Here is a 17,325-nt window from a genome sequence, read left to right on the forward strand (position 1 = left end):
ACCGTACTTCAACATTGGAATTATGTTTTCATGTTGGTATGCGGTGCCCTATTTACATCATTTGTAATGCACCATGTTCTTCCCAAACAACTCAACCTTAGTTTCATCAGTCCACAAAACAGCTTCCTAGTAGCGTTCCCAGTGGAGTGTCAAGGTGGACATTTGGCAAAATTTAAGCGTGCAGCAATGTTTTTGTTGGAAAGGAGCGGCTTCCTTCATGGTGTCCTGCCATGGACACCATGCCTGTTTAATGTTTTCCATATAGTATACTCATAAACAGAGATTTTAACTAGGGATGCACCGATCTGATACCTGGCTCTGATAACGAAGCTTTTAGACGGTGCGACAAGCCCGATCCAAATCTGATACTGTGTGTTAGTCATGTTATTGTCAAGCTCCAAAAATGACATAAAAGAACCATAAAAACACAATTAAAGTAGTTCATATGACTCGTGCATTTTATTCAAAGCCACTTGAAGACGTGCAATAGCTCTGTGAATCACAAAAGGCTGTGTTTAATAAGTAAATATATCAAATGCACGCGCAGATCCAGCGCATCAGTGAATGGTGCTGCTCTATTTACACACACTTGCGGCTATTTTTAGCCTTCACACGGTGCGCAATATTTGAGCGCTACTCACAAACAACATCTCCAGATGTAGATGCTCAAAAGTTCGGTTCACTTATAATATGCATTTAGAATGGCACCGGCACCAGTGCATTTTACCATAATTTGAATAAGAAGCGAATTAAACTACTGTGAACTTGCCTACAAACAGACACACTTACAGGAGAGTTCAGAATGTCAAAATAAAAGCATGAGGGTTTATAAGTTAAAGGTGCACGATTTAGATATTTTACTATTATATTATTATTTGTTTTCAAATTATAATATTTAAGTTGAATGTGTTCCAAAAAATAAATGTGTGAATGAAAAGTGAGCTGATATCTTACAATTAAATTGAACAAAAAAAAAAAGATACACAAGTCCAGATCCCAAGTTGAAAAAAAAAAAAAAAATGCTTCTTTTGTACTGAACACTTAGACTGGAATTAGTGTTAATTTTGCTGCTACATTATCCAGTATACTAGTTAACGAAGATTTTCTTAATAAGGTATACATTTATATTGAAACAATGTGTAGTTAGAGGTTTGTGTTTCTTTACATATTAAAGAATACACCCAATTAATTCCACACAATAATGTAAAGATATTCTAAACTGATTATGCAAAAAAATAACACTGGTATCGGATCGGGATCTGTCGATACTGAGATTTCCAATATCCGAATCAGAAGAGAAAAAGTGGTATCGGTGCATCTGTAATTTTAACCAGTTCCAATGATTCCTTCAAGTCTTTAGCGGTCACTCCAGGGTGCTTTTTTTACCTCATTGAGCATTCTACGTTGTGCCCTTTGAGCCATCTTGGCTGGACAGACACTTCTTAGGAGAGTAGCCGCAGTACTAAATCATCTCCATTTATAGACTATTTGTCTAACTGTGGACAGATGTATATTCAAGCTCTTTGAGATAACTTTGTAACCCTTTCCAGATTTATGCAAAGCTAAAATTCTTGATCGTACAGTAGGTCTGAAATCTGAAATCTCTTTTTTGTGAGGTATGGTCCACATCAGCAGATGCTTCTTGTATATAGCAAACTCAAAATGCTTAAGTGCTTTTTATAAGTCAAAGTAGCTCTAACCCACACTTCCAATCTCGTTTCATTAATTGGATTCCAGGTTTGCAAACACATGACTCTAATTAGATTTGTTGACATCTTTAGCCTAGTAGTTCACTTACTTTTTCCAAAACACTGTGAATGTTTAATGGTATGGGTTCAATAAAGACATGAAATATTATAATTGTTTGTGTGTTGTTAGCTTAAGTGCATTGTCTATAATTGTGACTTTGATGAAGATGAAATCAAATTTTATGACAAATTAAATTGGAAAACTAGCTAATTCCAAAGGGTTCATATACTTTTTCTTCCTACTATATTTATATATATATACACACACACACACACACACACACACACACACACATACACACTACAGGTCAAAAGTTTTGAAACACTTACACTTTCTTATTATAATTATGTGAATTAAGTAGTGACTAAACAAAATCCAAAATAAATCAAAACTGTTTTATATTTTAGCATCTTCAAAGTAGTCACCCTTTGCCTAGAATTTGCAGACATGTACTCTTGACATTTTCTCAAGCATCTTCTTGAGGTTTCACCCTGGGACGCTTTTTAAACAGTATTGAAGGAGTTCCCATCTATGTTGGGCACTTATTAGCTGCTTTTCTTTATTATTTTGTACAAGTCATCAATTTCAAAAACTTTTTTGAAATTACATTTTAGTTTTATAATGAAATAAATGAATATGGTGGCACAATTATATTTTTGTCTACAAAACTAATTTCAAACATTTAAGCATACGCCTTCTGATCAAAAGATTTTTAGATCATGAGAAACATTTCAGTCAATTGTTTCAAAACTTCTGACCGGTAGTGTGTGTATGTACATATATATATATATTAGAACATGACCTGGACACTTTGTGAGATTTCTTTAAACTAAAGAGGCATGTGGCTGTTTTTAGTGTAATGTAACTTTCTCCTATTTGTCATCCTTTTAGGCCTTAAAAATGCCCCCCCAAAAAATAGCTCAGACAACACTCATTAAAAAACTTTAATCAACCCATTACCTTAATGCAATAATGGTTGCTGTTAATTAAATTCATTCTATCCAATAGAGAGAGAGATTAACACTGAGTTTTGGTAAGTAGGCTTGGCGTTAATGCCATGTGTAGGGCTTGAACACTTTTCACATATTAACTCACATATTCACATATTAACTCTCTTACTTCTAGCAGCTTATGTGTGTTCAGTGTCTGATCAGCACGCTCTCTCTCTCTCTCTCTCTCTCTCTCTCTCTCTCTCTCTCTCGGTCCACAGTTAACGACTTCACAGTGATCAGGAAGAAGTTTAAGTGCCCATACTGCAGTTTTTCCGCCATGCACCAGTGCATCCTGAAAAGGCATATGCGCTCGCATACAGGCGAGAGGCCGTATCCCTGTGATATCTGCGGAAAGAAGTTCACCAGGAGGGAGCACATGAAACGCCATACGCTGGTGAGTGCAGAGCATTATCATGATAAGCCAACAGAGGGAGGCAGTGAGTCTATGAAACTGTATTGAAAAGGATCACAGATTTGTAAAACAAAGTCTGAGTTCAGCGCCACAAACAGCTTAAATAATATAGTATATACTATATATACACTATACATATATATATATATATATATATATATATATATATATATATATATATACATAGTGGTGGCCAAAATTTTGGAATAATGTACAGATTTAGCTGTTTTTGGATAAAATTGGTACTTTGATTCACCAAAGTGGAATTCAACTGATCACAAAGTATATTCAGGACAATACTGATGTAAAAAAACTGAACCATCACTATTTGAAAAAAAGGTCATTTTTTTAATTAAAATGTTTTAATTTCATATATACACCACAAAGAAAACCCCAACACATATACAACAAATAAACATTTCACATTCAAACCCACATAATAACACAACCCCCAATAATAAAACAACTAAAAAACAGAAAACAAAAAGGAAAATATAATAAACATACATAATTAAACTAAACTACACTCTCCACATCCCCTCTCTGAGAGTCCCCCCCACCAAAAAAAAAACCCAACCTTCTACTTACCCCTTCCTCGAAAGCTGCCACCCTCCCCATTTCCACACACCAGTCAGAAAAAGAGGGCGCTCCATCCGACTTCCATCCCCTTAAAATGATTTGCCTGTCAATCATGAGACTGGTCAGAACCCAATTTTTTATGTAATTATCCCCCAAATTTATGACTGTCCCATCACCCAAAATACAGTGTCTGGGACAAAGTAAAATCTGAGTGCTCAAAACGTCACACATACAACTCTGAAATTCTTGAATCTTAGCTCAAAGTGTTCCTGTTCAATACAAAAGCAGGGAGGGGTTCTCTCAGGTGGAAGCGACCAATGAGCCAAATGGCTGAGACATAGTATTAAACAAAATCATGGGTAGGACTAGCCCACCTTTGTCAATCGACCTATGTAACTTATTAAAATGTAATCTGGGACGTTTACTATTCCAAATGACGAACTTTGCTATACTACCAATATAGCTTGAAATAAGAGAGGGGGACATCTACAGGGAGAGATTGTATGTTACATTTTGGAAAACAATTAATTTTATTAAAGGGCACCTATTATGGCATTTAAAATGTTCCTAATATTGTTTTGGGAGTCCCCAAAAACAGTTTTACATGCATGCAATGACAAAAGACACTTTTGTTGTCTTATTTTATGCATTTATGTTTACCTGATTTGCTCACCGACTCCCAAATGATTCGTTCAACGACTCATTTTTCCAAACCCCTCCTTTGCGTGACGCTAATCTGCGGTGATTGGTCAGATGACCCAGTCAGTTGTGATTGGTATACTCTGTGCAGAGATTGTCGGAAACGGAACGCCCATCACCGCTTTGTAGTAAAAAAATCTAAATCAGAGAAGGAATTTGAGTTGATTTATGTTAGCGATCATAGCCCAAAGTTCGGTGGTAAACACCCAATCAGTTATTGTTTGCGTTAGCCGAACGCATAAACATATTGGTAAAGCACTGCATTACTACAAGTTATTGCTCTATTCTTTATGACAACTCCAATAACATCGACAAACATTTCACATATTTCAAAAAAATTTACATTGGAGACCTAGAAGCTGCGCTGAGCGTAACTTACACAACACACACAAATACTTATTAAGCATGTTTTCAAGTTTTCCCTGGTGTCTGCGCGGGCAATGAGTGGGCGCGGCCAATTTGATAATTTTTCGTCTTGACGTCACAACGAAAAGGAAAATGACTCATTGGAAAAACGATTCATTACATTGACTCAGAGTCGACTCCTAGTTTTGAGAGACAATAACTTTTTTTACGGTGAACTTTCATATATAAAACTTTGCAGGATGTTTTTGTTCACTTAAATCTATGTTATACACTACATGAAAGGTAATTTTCAAAATTCCATAATAGGTGCCCTTTAACATTAACCTTCTCAATCATAGATAAATGTAATGAGAACCCACCTGCCCACATTGCTCGAAAACCTTTTAATTAAGGGGTCAAAATTATCTCTAACTAAATTAGACAAATTTGCTGGTAATAAAATGCTCAAATACTTAATGCCCTGTTTGGGCCACTGGAGGCACCCTGCTGGAAAGCCGTTACTGAGCAGTACGCTGTCAGAACCAAAGCTTCAGATTTATACCAATTGACTCTGTATTCTGAGAATTTAGAAAAGGAATCAATAATTCTGTGGAGGCAAGCAATAGATCTATTGGGATCAGAGACAAATAACAAAATATAATCTACGTAAAGCAAAATCTTGTGCGCCACACCTCCCACAACCACTCCCTGGAAAATCCTCCACCTTTCTTATTGCAGCTGCTAATGTCTCCCAGGCAAGACAGAACAATTATGGTGAGAGAGGGCAACCCTGCCAGGTGCCCCTATCAAGAATAAAAAAATCTGAAATTAATCAATTTGTTTGTACCGCCGCTACAGGGTGGTATCTTAATGTATCTTAATCCATCCAATAAACGTTTTCCCGAACCTGTATATTTCCAAAATCTTAAAAAGATAATCCCAATACCCGGCATCAAGTGAGATGGCAGCGACCAGAGTCTGATCATTCGCCACTGACAACATGATATTGATGAAATGCCTAATGTTATCAGAAGAGCTACGACCCCAAATAAACCCACCTGATTTATATGTATATGAGATGTCATAACTTCACTTAATCGGTTAGCCAGAATTTTTTACATTATTTTAACTTCTTACTGGATCAGGAAAATTGGATAGTAACCCTTACACTCGCTTGGATCTTTGTCTTTTTAAGAATCAGACTAATCTGGGCTTGTGTCGTGGTTGGCAGAATCTTTCCATTCTTTAATGATTCTGTATAAAATTCTAACAAAAGTGGAGCCAGTTCTGTAGCATAAGATCTAAAAAACTCGGCAGCAAAGCCATCTGGCCCCGTAGCCTTGCCTGTAGGCAAGGTCTTAATTACCTTGCTACGCTCCTCCAAGTTTATCTCAGAATCAAGATAATATTTTTGCTCTGTCCTCCGTTTAGGGAGTTCTAATGATTCTAAAAAAAATGATATCGTCATCAGTAGACAAAGACATGGAACTAGTATTCTTTAAAAGCATTATTAATATCAATGGCTGAGGTAAATATTTCACCACCAGCAGATTTCACAGAGGGAATGGTAGAAAAGACTCTCTGCTTTATACATCTATCCAAAAGCTTCCCTGCTTTGTACCCCGACACAACTCAGGGTCTTAACCTGAATAGCCAAAACTCCACCTTCAGTGACAAAATAGTATTATATCTGTATTTAAATTGGGTCAACTCTCTGTGGCCATCAGATTCATATGACACTTTTAATTTTCCCTTACAACTCCATGAGTTCTTGAGCATTTACATTTTTGATGAATGAGGCATATTATATGATCCTTCCCTTAATAACCACCTTAAGTGCCTCCAAGCCACGCACACCGAGGATACTGAGGACCAGTTGGTCTCCATATAAACACTGATTTCTACCTTTAACATTTGTTGGAAATCAGGATTTTGCAAAAGGGATACATTAAAGCCCCAACTATATGATTTATTTTTCACTGTATGTGGAAATGTTAGAAATAATAGATTGTTTGTCGAAAATAAAATTATAAAGAGCACATTTCCCATTATTGCAACAATCAAACCCAGAACTTCCCCCAGAACCAAACAAACAGAAAAAAAAAAAGTGCGCATTAACCCTGTGCACGACAGCGCCAACCGACATCTATCCCTCTAAACTCAAAAAGTCCATGTACACCTACGAGAGTCCCCACAACAACTTTGCCATTGGATGTCTGGTGCTTCTATTCAAATTTTTTGAGACAGAATTACATAACACAAAATAAGTTTTATACCACAAAACAAACTCCAGCCGACAAGCGGAACCAGCACAGTCAAGTGTATGTTAAGCTTATTTTAGCTTATCACGGCCCATTCGGCACGTTTCGCGGCTGCTCGGTTTTCCCGATGGCCTGTCTGCCCCTGATCGGCCCCAGTGCTGGACCACCAGGAAAATGTCCGGTATGCCAGATTACCAGTCCAGCCCTGGCTGGAATGCCAAGGATCTGCAAAACTGTCATTGCTGCACGTGGAGGATTTTTTGATGAGAAATCTTTGAAGAAGTTTTTAGAACTTTTCACATTTTAATAATAATTTTTGTCTTCAATATACATTGTGATCAGTTGAATGCCAATTAAGAGCAAAATCTGTACATTATTCAAAACTTTTGGCTGTCACTATATATATATATATATATATATATATATATATATATATATATATATATATATAATACAAAATACAAAAATATGATACATTTAAATTATTGAATTGATTCATGAACATGTTACATGTTTAATTCATTACAGTTACTGAAATAACAACTCACTGACTAAACTGTAATTCACCATAATTTTCTTTCATTATTTACAATGCACTGTAGTTCAGACCAGTTATTGGGAGAGACTCCAATCGCATTTATGGAAACAATTTCAATGAGCATATTTAGATGTTTAAAATAAAAAAAAAGCCACTAAAACATATCTAATATTTAATAAAGTATCTAGTATCTTGTGGAATATTAAACATTTTAAAAATAATTTTTTATTAAAAGCTAAACAGAATACTGTATGTGCAGTTCGTAAAGATGTTTGTGTGGGAGAGATTTGGTTCTCTCCTATTAAATATAGGATTCTGTCATATTCCACAAACCCCTCTTATCTCACTTTTTTTTTGCCCTTATTGCCAGCAGTCTTTTAACACCACCTCTCCTCATTTTCTCCCACATAAAGCAGGCATTTACTGATTCTTCTCATAGTTGGCATACATACATGCTTTGGCACATGCTGTAGGTTGCTGTGTAGCTAAGAGATGTTTCCACAGACGTTAGCTCTGGTTTTAAGCATATCAAAGGGACTGTAATAGTGTGACATGATAACAGACAGCGCTGCTTCTGCTTAGCAATGAAACGTTTAACACCTAAACATTGCTTAATTCATGATCCACACTGTGATTGATTGCACTCGATATTCTACATCGCAGCACATTGCCGATGTTTAGTTATAATGTGGCGACTGCACTTGGCTGCACTGCTAATTTTCCCTTGCAAAGCCATCGCTGACTACACAGATTACTGCTTTTTCTAATGGTTTTGAAGACATCTGAGTATATATATATATACTGTAAATCACACTAAAAAATGTTATAATTCCATGGTCTTTTGGACATGGTACTGTGGTAATATCGTGTTTTTTTTTTTTACATGCATCATAGTAACTAATAACATACAAAACCATACAAACACTAACCAAACAAACTAAGCACCAAGTTAAGTTTTGGACATGTGCAATGAGATTCTTTTAAAGGGCTAGTTCACCCAAAAATGAAAATTCTCTCATCATTCACGCACACTCATGCCATCCCAGATGTGAATGACTTTCTTCTGCTGAACACAAATGAAGATTTTTAGAAGAATTTTTCAGCTCTGTCCATACAATGTAAGTGAATGATGGCCAGAGATTTGAAGCTCCAAAAATCACATAAAAGGTAGCATAAAAGTAATCCTTAAGACTCCAGTATTATAATCCATGTCTTAAGAAGAGATATAATAGGTTTTGTTGAGAAACAGATCAATATTTAAGTCCTTTTTAATATAAATCTTCACTTTCACAAACACATTCTTTTACATTTTGAAAATGAAAAAGTAAATGATGAGAGAACTGTAATTTTTGGGTGAACCATCCCTTCAATAACTTGGAGTCAATCAAAGTTACTTTATCATTCAGTACTAACTATATATTAGTGTTTCTCAACTGGTGGGTCGACTGTTCTGATTGGGTTATGATCAGAGAAATAATGCTAAATGCAATTAATAAAATGCAACTAATCACATATTGTGCAAAATTGTGCAAGATGGCAAAATAATAATAAATGGGCTTGTTAACTTTTAAAAGGGAGGAGAAATCACTACCAATAAATTTTGCAGAGATGCACCAATACCACTTTTTCGCTTCCAATCCAATTCCAATACCCAAATTCTCTGTGTCAGCCAATACAGATCCTGATCTGATACCAGTATTGTTTTTTCTTATTCAGTTTGAATATCTATACCTCACTGTGTGGAACTGATTGGGATAAAATCTGGTTAAATGCACCTCCGGTGCCATTTTTAATGCATGTTATAAGTGAACCATACTAGCATATACATCTGAGATGAAGCTTGTGTGGTGAACTCACATATTGCACGTCACTCTAAGAGCTAAATAACAGCATCGCATCATGAGCCTGCACATGCTGTGTGTGAGTAATGCAACAGCGCAGTGTTTATTCACTCTGAAGCATGCAACATATGCAGAATATATATGTATTTATTAAACACAGCACTTTGCGATTCACAAAGCTCTTGTATGGCTTTATATACCAAAAGTCTCCACATTTGGATCATTCCATACTCGATCCGTGTAACAATGTCAGTATCAGAGCTAAAACCTATCTCGGTATCAGATCGGTGCATCTTTTTGTTGTTGACATCCAAGGCCACGTGTCCCATCACACCATGAAAACCATGAACAAAACTATGCAAGGTAAAAAGAAATTCAACCCAGCATTAAATATGGGTTCGGGTTTGGTAGGTGTTGGGTCAGCGCTTGATGTTCAACGTAAAGTCTGGGTCCTGAAGCCGAACCAGTTGAGAACTAGTGATATACAATACTGAAACTTTTGCACAGTACTGTATATCAAAGTACCAGGGTACTTTCTGTCTGTTAAAACAGCATTTTCACTCTTTCTCAGGTGCACAGTAAAGACAAGAAGTATGTGTGTAAAGTATGCAGCCGTGTCTTCATGTCGGCCGCCAGCGTAGGCATCAAACACGGCTCTCGTCGCCACGGCGTCTGCGCAGAGTGTTCGGGTCGAGGCATGGCTGCCCTGCTGGACCAGCATGGCGAGGATGGCTCCCCAGAGGAAGAGCTCTTGTATCCTGGTGATCACCGTTTTCCTGACGACACCGCAGATGGCGACGGAGAAGAGGAGATGATGGTGGAGACGGAGCTGATGGGAGAAGGAGAAGGGGACGAGGAGAATGGAAAATGGAGAGCAGGCTTAGGGATGTCACAGCGAGATGACAGACAAACAGACGATGGCAAAGAGGAGAGCGACTCTGCGTTGGAAGGAGACACCAGAGCAGGAAGTGAGAAGGACTTCAGTTGGAGTTCCTAGTCCAGTGCCTGGTGTCTAGTCTAAGCTCATCCACCTGATCCTGTAAGGAGATATGCTTAAGGTTGAGCAATCAGATCTCAGTTTGTGGAAGGAGCCACAAACCGAGAGGTCCTTGAGATGCCCACAGGGCTGCCAAAGGAGACAGTGAAGAGTCTTCTTGGCTCCGACTCTATGTGCTTCTGACCTAGGCTTTGGTTTGTCGTCTTTCTTCCTACAAGGACCAAACGGGTTTCTGTTTATGTGTTTGCTATTTCTTCTGACAAGTGACATTTGAGTTGTCTTGAAGATCGTCCAAAATCAGTACAATGCATTGATGGGTCGGACAGAGAAAGTGTACGAAAGATGTGCTCTTGCCATAAGGTCAGTCGTCACAAGGGGGCGCTGGCTTATCTATTGCTAAGCAGTTTGTGTCAGAAGACTTGCACCCATTTTTTTTGGCACATTGTTGAAACTGCAACAGACTTGCACTTTAAACGTTGACTAGATTCCTAACGATTCCCTGTTTCTGTGGTTTACATTTTTATTCCAATTTACATAGATGAATATGGTGACCGCACCTACCTTTAAGGATATACAGTATGTCCTGATGACTGTTATATATGAACATTTGTGCTAGGTTTGCTAATTATAATATATGCCTTGTAATGTTTTATTGCGTTGCAATTTTAGTTTTTCTGAACATTTATATCAAGGGGAAAAAATCATGTATATAGTTACATATAAGTGAGGCGTTTGATGGTTTTGTGTTTTCAACAAAGAACGGATTGGGAAGTTGAGCAAACACTATGCAGAAATGTATCTTTCTAGTTCTCAACAATCTTCATTCTCTCTATTATTGGAGGGAAACAAGTCTTCAATAGAGGATACTAGAGGAGAGAGATCAAATTAGAAGATTTAGGGAAATATAACTTTTTTCCCACTGTAATAGTTTCTCATTAATTGCATTCCATACAGTGGACACTGTCAGGGATGGGCTCGGTTTTACACTGAGAGTTTTTAGTGTGCTGTGTTTCTTTAAACTTAAAACTGTATGCAAATGTATTTGGTAGGTTTGGTGTTGAGGGCAGTGTAAAACATAAGCTAATGTCATACAAAAGCCATCATTGAAATGATTTTGAACTCTCTCTCCTCTCGTCTCGCTCATCCTGCGTTTTACGTATTTTGCATTTCTGTGCAGCCTAGCCATTGTACTGTACCGAGTCTGCCTCTAAAAGATTAAACCCATGTGATTTGACAGGGAGATATCATGCCTTCCCGCTAAATATATGCATCAGTTTTCATAAGCAGATAACCACAGCTTTGATCTTTCTCTCTCTCTTCTTTTGGTGTTCAGTTCATTTAAAATTACAAAACATGTTTTGTTTTTGAGGTCATCGGGACTGACGTGTGCTGTAAAGTAAAAATGCTGTTGATTTATTGGGTTTAAATGGTTATTTATTTAGTTTGTTTGAGAGATTGCTTGTCTAGTCATATCCTTATAATTTTGCTTGACTCATGTACCAATAGAGAAAAAGTGTGAGTTTACTTAGCAATACTTTGAGAGACAAATTAATTCCCAGAATTTGACAAAATATGACAAAAACTTTGGGGACGTCCACAGTTGCAAAAACTTTCTTAAAATGCAAAACCTTTTTTAGGTGGTGGGTTTGGGTTAGTCTATAGTATTTACAGTTAGCTTTATTTAAAACAATATAAGCCTACATTATGTCCCCATTCAGATAGCTAAGTAAACGCGCTCGTGCACACGTGCGTGTGTGCGTGTGTGTGTGCATGTGTGTGTCAAGGACCAGGATTACGAATGTCTTTTTACTCCTTATTGTTTTAACAATCTGTGCCAGAATATTTGACAATGGGAATAAAATGCTTTATTATGCTTTTACTTACAATGATTAACAAATTTGTATCACTATGGTTACTGTTGATATTGTTGTAATTATTATTGTTATTATCATTATTATTATTGTTATTATTATTATTATTATTAAGTGCTGGATGCTAAGCTTTATTATCCATTTAATTTTTATATTTCCTTTCTATAAAAACAGTGTAAAACGTTCCAATCTTGCCTTTCTATGGACAGCAAGCCATGTGGCTTTCAGAAGTAATTATATTGTGCCAGTTCCATGCATTTCTGAGTGATATTTGAGAACTTTTTTTTTCATAATTATTATTATATATTATTTATGAAGGATAACATTTCTGAGAGCTTAACTCACTGATTGTGTTGACAGAAAGGTATATACAGCACATGCTTCTATATTACTAACGTACACTAAGTAGTTAATATTATACCAAAACAATAATAATCTGGTATACTTTGTATACATTTAGTGCTTTTGTTTCAGTTTGGTGTACAGGTGCAAAGCTTTGATCTAACAATGATTTGCTTGGTTGATTTTTTCCCCTCTACTTTAAGAAAGCGCAGATTATGGTTTTGTTATGTTATGAAGGGCCGCTTCCAAGTAGATTTTTGTAGAGAATTGCAGCTTTAATTCTGTTGCCCTTATAAACATGCTCAAGGTTTAATGAATGTGCTCTACTGTATGGCATCAATCTGGATATACATTTAGAAGGCCAGCCACTGTCATGTGGAACTATGGGAAGTGCATGCTTGGCAATGAGAATTTGTACAAACTTTAGGACCTCAACTATCTTTGGCCTGAATGCCAGGCACAATTGATATCCAAATCGCTCCAAACTATTGGACATTTAGCTTTTTTTCCTGTTTGTTTAATTTATTGTGTTCTTTACCTTTAATTGAAATAAAATCTGTTGGAATTTAAAAGAAAAATGTATTATGTCATTTAAGTCCATCACAAAACCTCAGGCTCTGTTTTAAATACAGTGATTTTTATTGGTTAAATCTTAATACAGAAATGTGCCTCGATGCACTTGATCTACATGTGTGTACAGCATTCCTGTTTTATTTTCAGTGTTTTTTTATTGCTTTGCATTCCATTGATGTTAAGCTCTCTTTGTCTGTTAACTAAACATGCTACAATATTCCAATAGGCCTCTTTTTAATATTGCAGACTTGGAATTATTATACATTTGTAGACAATGTGGCAGAAAATTCTGCACGGAAATTAGGGTACTTTCTCAAAACATGTCTTTTAGCAATATTAAAACTGATACAATGATTAAATACACACTGTAATCAATACTGGAAATATTAAGTTGTATTAATTAAGTACAGGTTGAAATGTCAGGTGTTAGTTAATTGAAATTTTTTATCTTAAAAGTCCACAAATTAAGATTTTAAGTGTTAATAACTCAAATATTTGAGTACAAATTTGAGGCTATGGGGAATACCCATATTGAACTGTGCTTGAATTAATTGTTTCTTTGGTGAAAAGAAAGTTATGGGGGCATTTAAATAGTTTTAATTAAGAATTCATAGAGGTTTTCACTCTTTTGTAGTATTATTTAAGTTTTGTTGCAAATAGTTGTTTTTGTGATGTCACTAAGTACTGTAAACCCGAATAAGTTAGTGGGAGTCAAAATTTTTAGGTAATTAGTTAAATCCAATTTTTTAAGTTAATAAATTCCAAATTTAAGTGGTTGAGTGGTGAAAAATTTAGTAAGCTACATATAACTTTAACTTTAAATTTTGAGTAAACCACCAGATATTATAAAAAAATTTTTTTTTAAACAAATCCGTTATTTCCATCACTTTATTTACCCAAGTCAAGTCTGACTAGTGAGTTGTTAATCATGGATAAAGTAGTAAGAAAGAACACTTAGTATCAGTCCTCAACTTAAGCTCAAGGTCCACTCTTCACCATAATAATAACTCCCAAAACTCCATCATAACAGAAACTCTTCTAAATGGCAACATAACAAAATATTTATTACTAACAAATTTTCCCCTTTGCATTCATGTTACAAAAACACATAAAATAACACTTAATTTTAACATTTACTTTCCCTATTGAGTCCAATGCAAAGCATGCTGGGAATAAGAAATCCCCTGCCCAATTTGAGTTCATAAAACTCAAAACAATAAAACGGTTCAGGCTACTTAAATGGTGTCAGTTTTGTGAATACAAAAGACAGAGAAAGTTTTAAATACTCATCAAGATTAACTTATTTGAACTAATTTGAATGATTACATTTTTCCCTACTCAATACAATTAATTATTATGAGCATTGGGGTTTACAGTGAGTGTGAGAACTGTACCCATTTGGACAAGCTGGACCCTGTTGACTAATTCTATTTGTGCATGTGCAGTTAAAGTGCTGGTATATATGCATTTCCTTGGAGAATTATGTTTATTAAAGACTGACCTAGAATCAGTTATGATATTTATTTTAGATGTGCTATTGTTTGATCTAAAATGTTATCAATTCAATTAAAATGATTAACAATAGTAGAAACAACTATATTTACATAACAAATCTGAGTTAAGTCTACTTGTAACTAGTTAACTTAAGCCAAATAGATAAGTTAATTCTAAATAAACACCAAGTTAATTGAACTTAATTACACACATTTTGGAGACACCATTACTCAATTCAATTGAGGGAATGAGTTTCGCAGCATGAATTTGCTCATAATGAACACAAGGATGAAAGTTGACAATTAGAGAACAGAGATCTAAAACCTCTGATTTGTATATGATTTAATAATTAATAAGTTATGAAACTCCCTAAACTGATGACTGATCAAAACATTTCTCTTGATTCTGAGATAGCCTTGGAGGAGCTCGGCAAGGTAATTAAGGCCTTGACTACAGGCAAGGCTCCGGGGCCAGATGGTTTTGTAGCTGAATTTTTTAGATCTTATGCTACAGAACTGGCTCCACATTTGCTAGAAGTTTATACAGAATCATTAAAGAATGGAAAGCTTCCTCCAACCATGACACAAGCCTGGATCAGTCTTAAAAAAGACAAAGATCCAAGCAAATGTAAGAGTTACCGTCCAATTTCCCTGATCCAGCTAGACGTAGAAATAGTCAAAAATTCTGGCTAACCGATTAAGTTATGACATCTTTTATACAGATCAGATGGGGTTTATTCAGGGCAACAACTCTCCAGATAACATTAGGGGTTTCATCAATATTATGTGGTCAGTGGCAAACACGCTGCCATCTCACTTGGCGCCGAAAAGACGTTTGATATGGTAGAATGGGATTCTCTTTTTAAGATTTTGGAAATATATGGGTTCAGAAATACTTTTATTGGATGGATTAAGTTACATTATAGACACCTGGTAGTGGCGGTACAAACAAATGGATTAATTTCCAAACTAAAAAAGATTATTTTACTCTGGATAGGGGCAGCCAGCAGGGTTGCCCTCTTTCCCCATTATTGTTCTGTCTCGCCCTGGAACCATTAGCAGCTGCTATAAGAAAGGAGGAGGATTTTCCAGGGGTGATGGTGGGAGGAGTGATATTTTATTATTCGTCTCTGACCCTTCTAGATCTACGCCTTACCTCCACAGAATTATTCATTCCTTTTCTAGTTGTCAGGTTACAGATTCAATTGGTCTAGATCCAAAACTTTGGCTATGACAGCATACTGCCTGATAACGGCTTTTCAGCCGAGTGCCTTTCAATGGCCCAAACAGGGCATTAAGTATTTGGGTATTTTATTCCCAACAAATTTGTGTGATTTAGTAAGAGTTAATTAAATAAAAAGTTTTTCGAGCGATGTGGGCAGGTGGGATTCATAAACTTTTTCGATGATTGCGGATAGCCCTCTCACACTTTCCTTACAAACAGGAAGCTACACGCAACCTAAAATCATGTCTTTGTGATGGATGGGTAAGGCCATCTGTGAAATTATAGAAAGATATCTACCATTTTTTTATTACATGGGAAAATCATCAAGCTAGATAACTTATCAAATTAGCAGGCCTGTTTCCAGGCAGGTCTGAACAGCATCTGCTCTCTGCCTCACATTACTTCAGGCGGATTTCTCACAAGCAACAAAATTGGCCAAATAATTTACTGAAATGTAGCTAAAATGCACATAGTATTGCTCTCTAAGTTTCACAGAAATTTGCTTAAAAATTGAGGCTGCCTGTCCAATGAACGCTGATGGTCATGTAATTTTTTCAGAAATAACTAGCGTTACTCGTACAAATAAATGCTTTGTAATTAAAACGTTTTGACTTTCAATTGACAATATTGACAACACATGTTTGTTGTCAACTTGTCTCACCTCAAAATATTGCCTCAGTTTTCAATTTGAAGCAGTAAATCCAACACTTGAGGTAATCTCCTGGGGCATCCTCTCTGGCTCCGCCCAGGCAAATGGATGACGCTGATGATGATACATTTATTATTCACGCCCAGTAACCCCATAACCAATTATATGTTCTTTTAGCTTATATTGTCATGAGTATCTGGCAGTTTTCGGAAATAAAATCGGTGATTGGACAGCAAAGATATTGAGACAGGAACTATGGGAATAATTGTTCCCAAATTTGTATGCTCCGGCTGGTAAGGGTTAATGTAGGAATTAATAAAAAAATGTATTACAAATATAGGTATATGAGGTTATTTTGTAAAGAGCACTCATTATCCAGGACAATTATGATATAAAAAAAAGAATTAAAAGTGAATGTACAAATAACACAAATTGGGGGCCTCTATCATAAACCACGTCGACCGGGAGGCCATGACTGCCGAAAATATGATTAATGACTGCTACCGCTGTCTCTCTCACTGAAAGTAATATGGAGAGGGGAATAAAGTGAGCCACCTTCGAGAACCGGTCCACTACAGTCAAAACGACTGTGTTGCCAATGGTGGGGGGAGACCAGTTACAAAATCCATGGCTATGTGTGACCAGGGTATCGAAGGGACCGGCAGCAGTTGGAGGAGCCCGGCTGGGGGTTCACAGGAGCTTTTGTTAGTTGCGCAAATTGGGCAAGCTGCAATGAAGCAATGTACATCCTGTGCTAGT

General features: G+C 36.4%; 1 protein-coding gene across 2 annotated transcripts in view; it reads left to right on the top strand.

Moving 5' to 3' along the window:
- The window catches only part of zbtb46 (zinc finger and BTB domain containing 46), a 118,204-nt gene extending 105,019 nt beyond the window's left edge, over positions 1 to 13,185 (top strand). For both annotated transcript variants that reach the window (XM_052090716.1, XM_052090717.1), the window contains exons 4-5: positions 2,960 to 3,135; positions 9,988 to 13,185. In XM_052090716.1, coding sequence (XP_051946676.1) covers positions 2,960 to 3,135; positions 9,988 to 10,413 — 602 coding nt within the window. In that variant the 3' untranslated portion in view covers positions 10,414 to 13,185. The remainder of the gene's footprint in view (positions 1 to 2,959; positions 3,136 to 9,987) is intronic.
- The last annotated feature ends 4,140 nt before the right edge of the window (positions 13,186 to 17,325 follow it).

Source organism: Xyrauchen texanus, chromosome 25 (assembly GCF_025860055.1).
Source record: "Xyrauchen texanus isolate HMW12.3.18 chromosome 25, RBS_HiC_50CHRs, whole genome shotgun sequence".
Lineage (NCBI taxonomy): Eukaryota > Metazoa > Chordata > Actinopteri > Cypriniformes > Catostomidae > Xyrauchen > Xyrauchen texanus.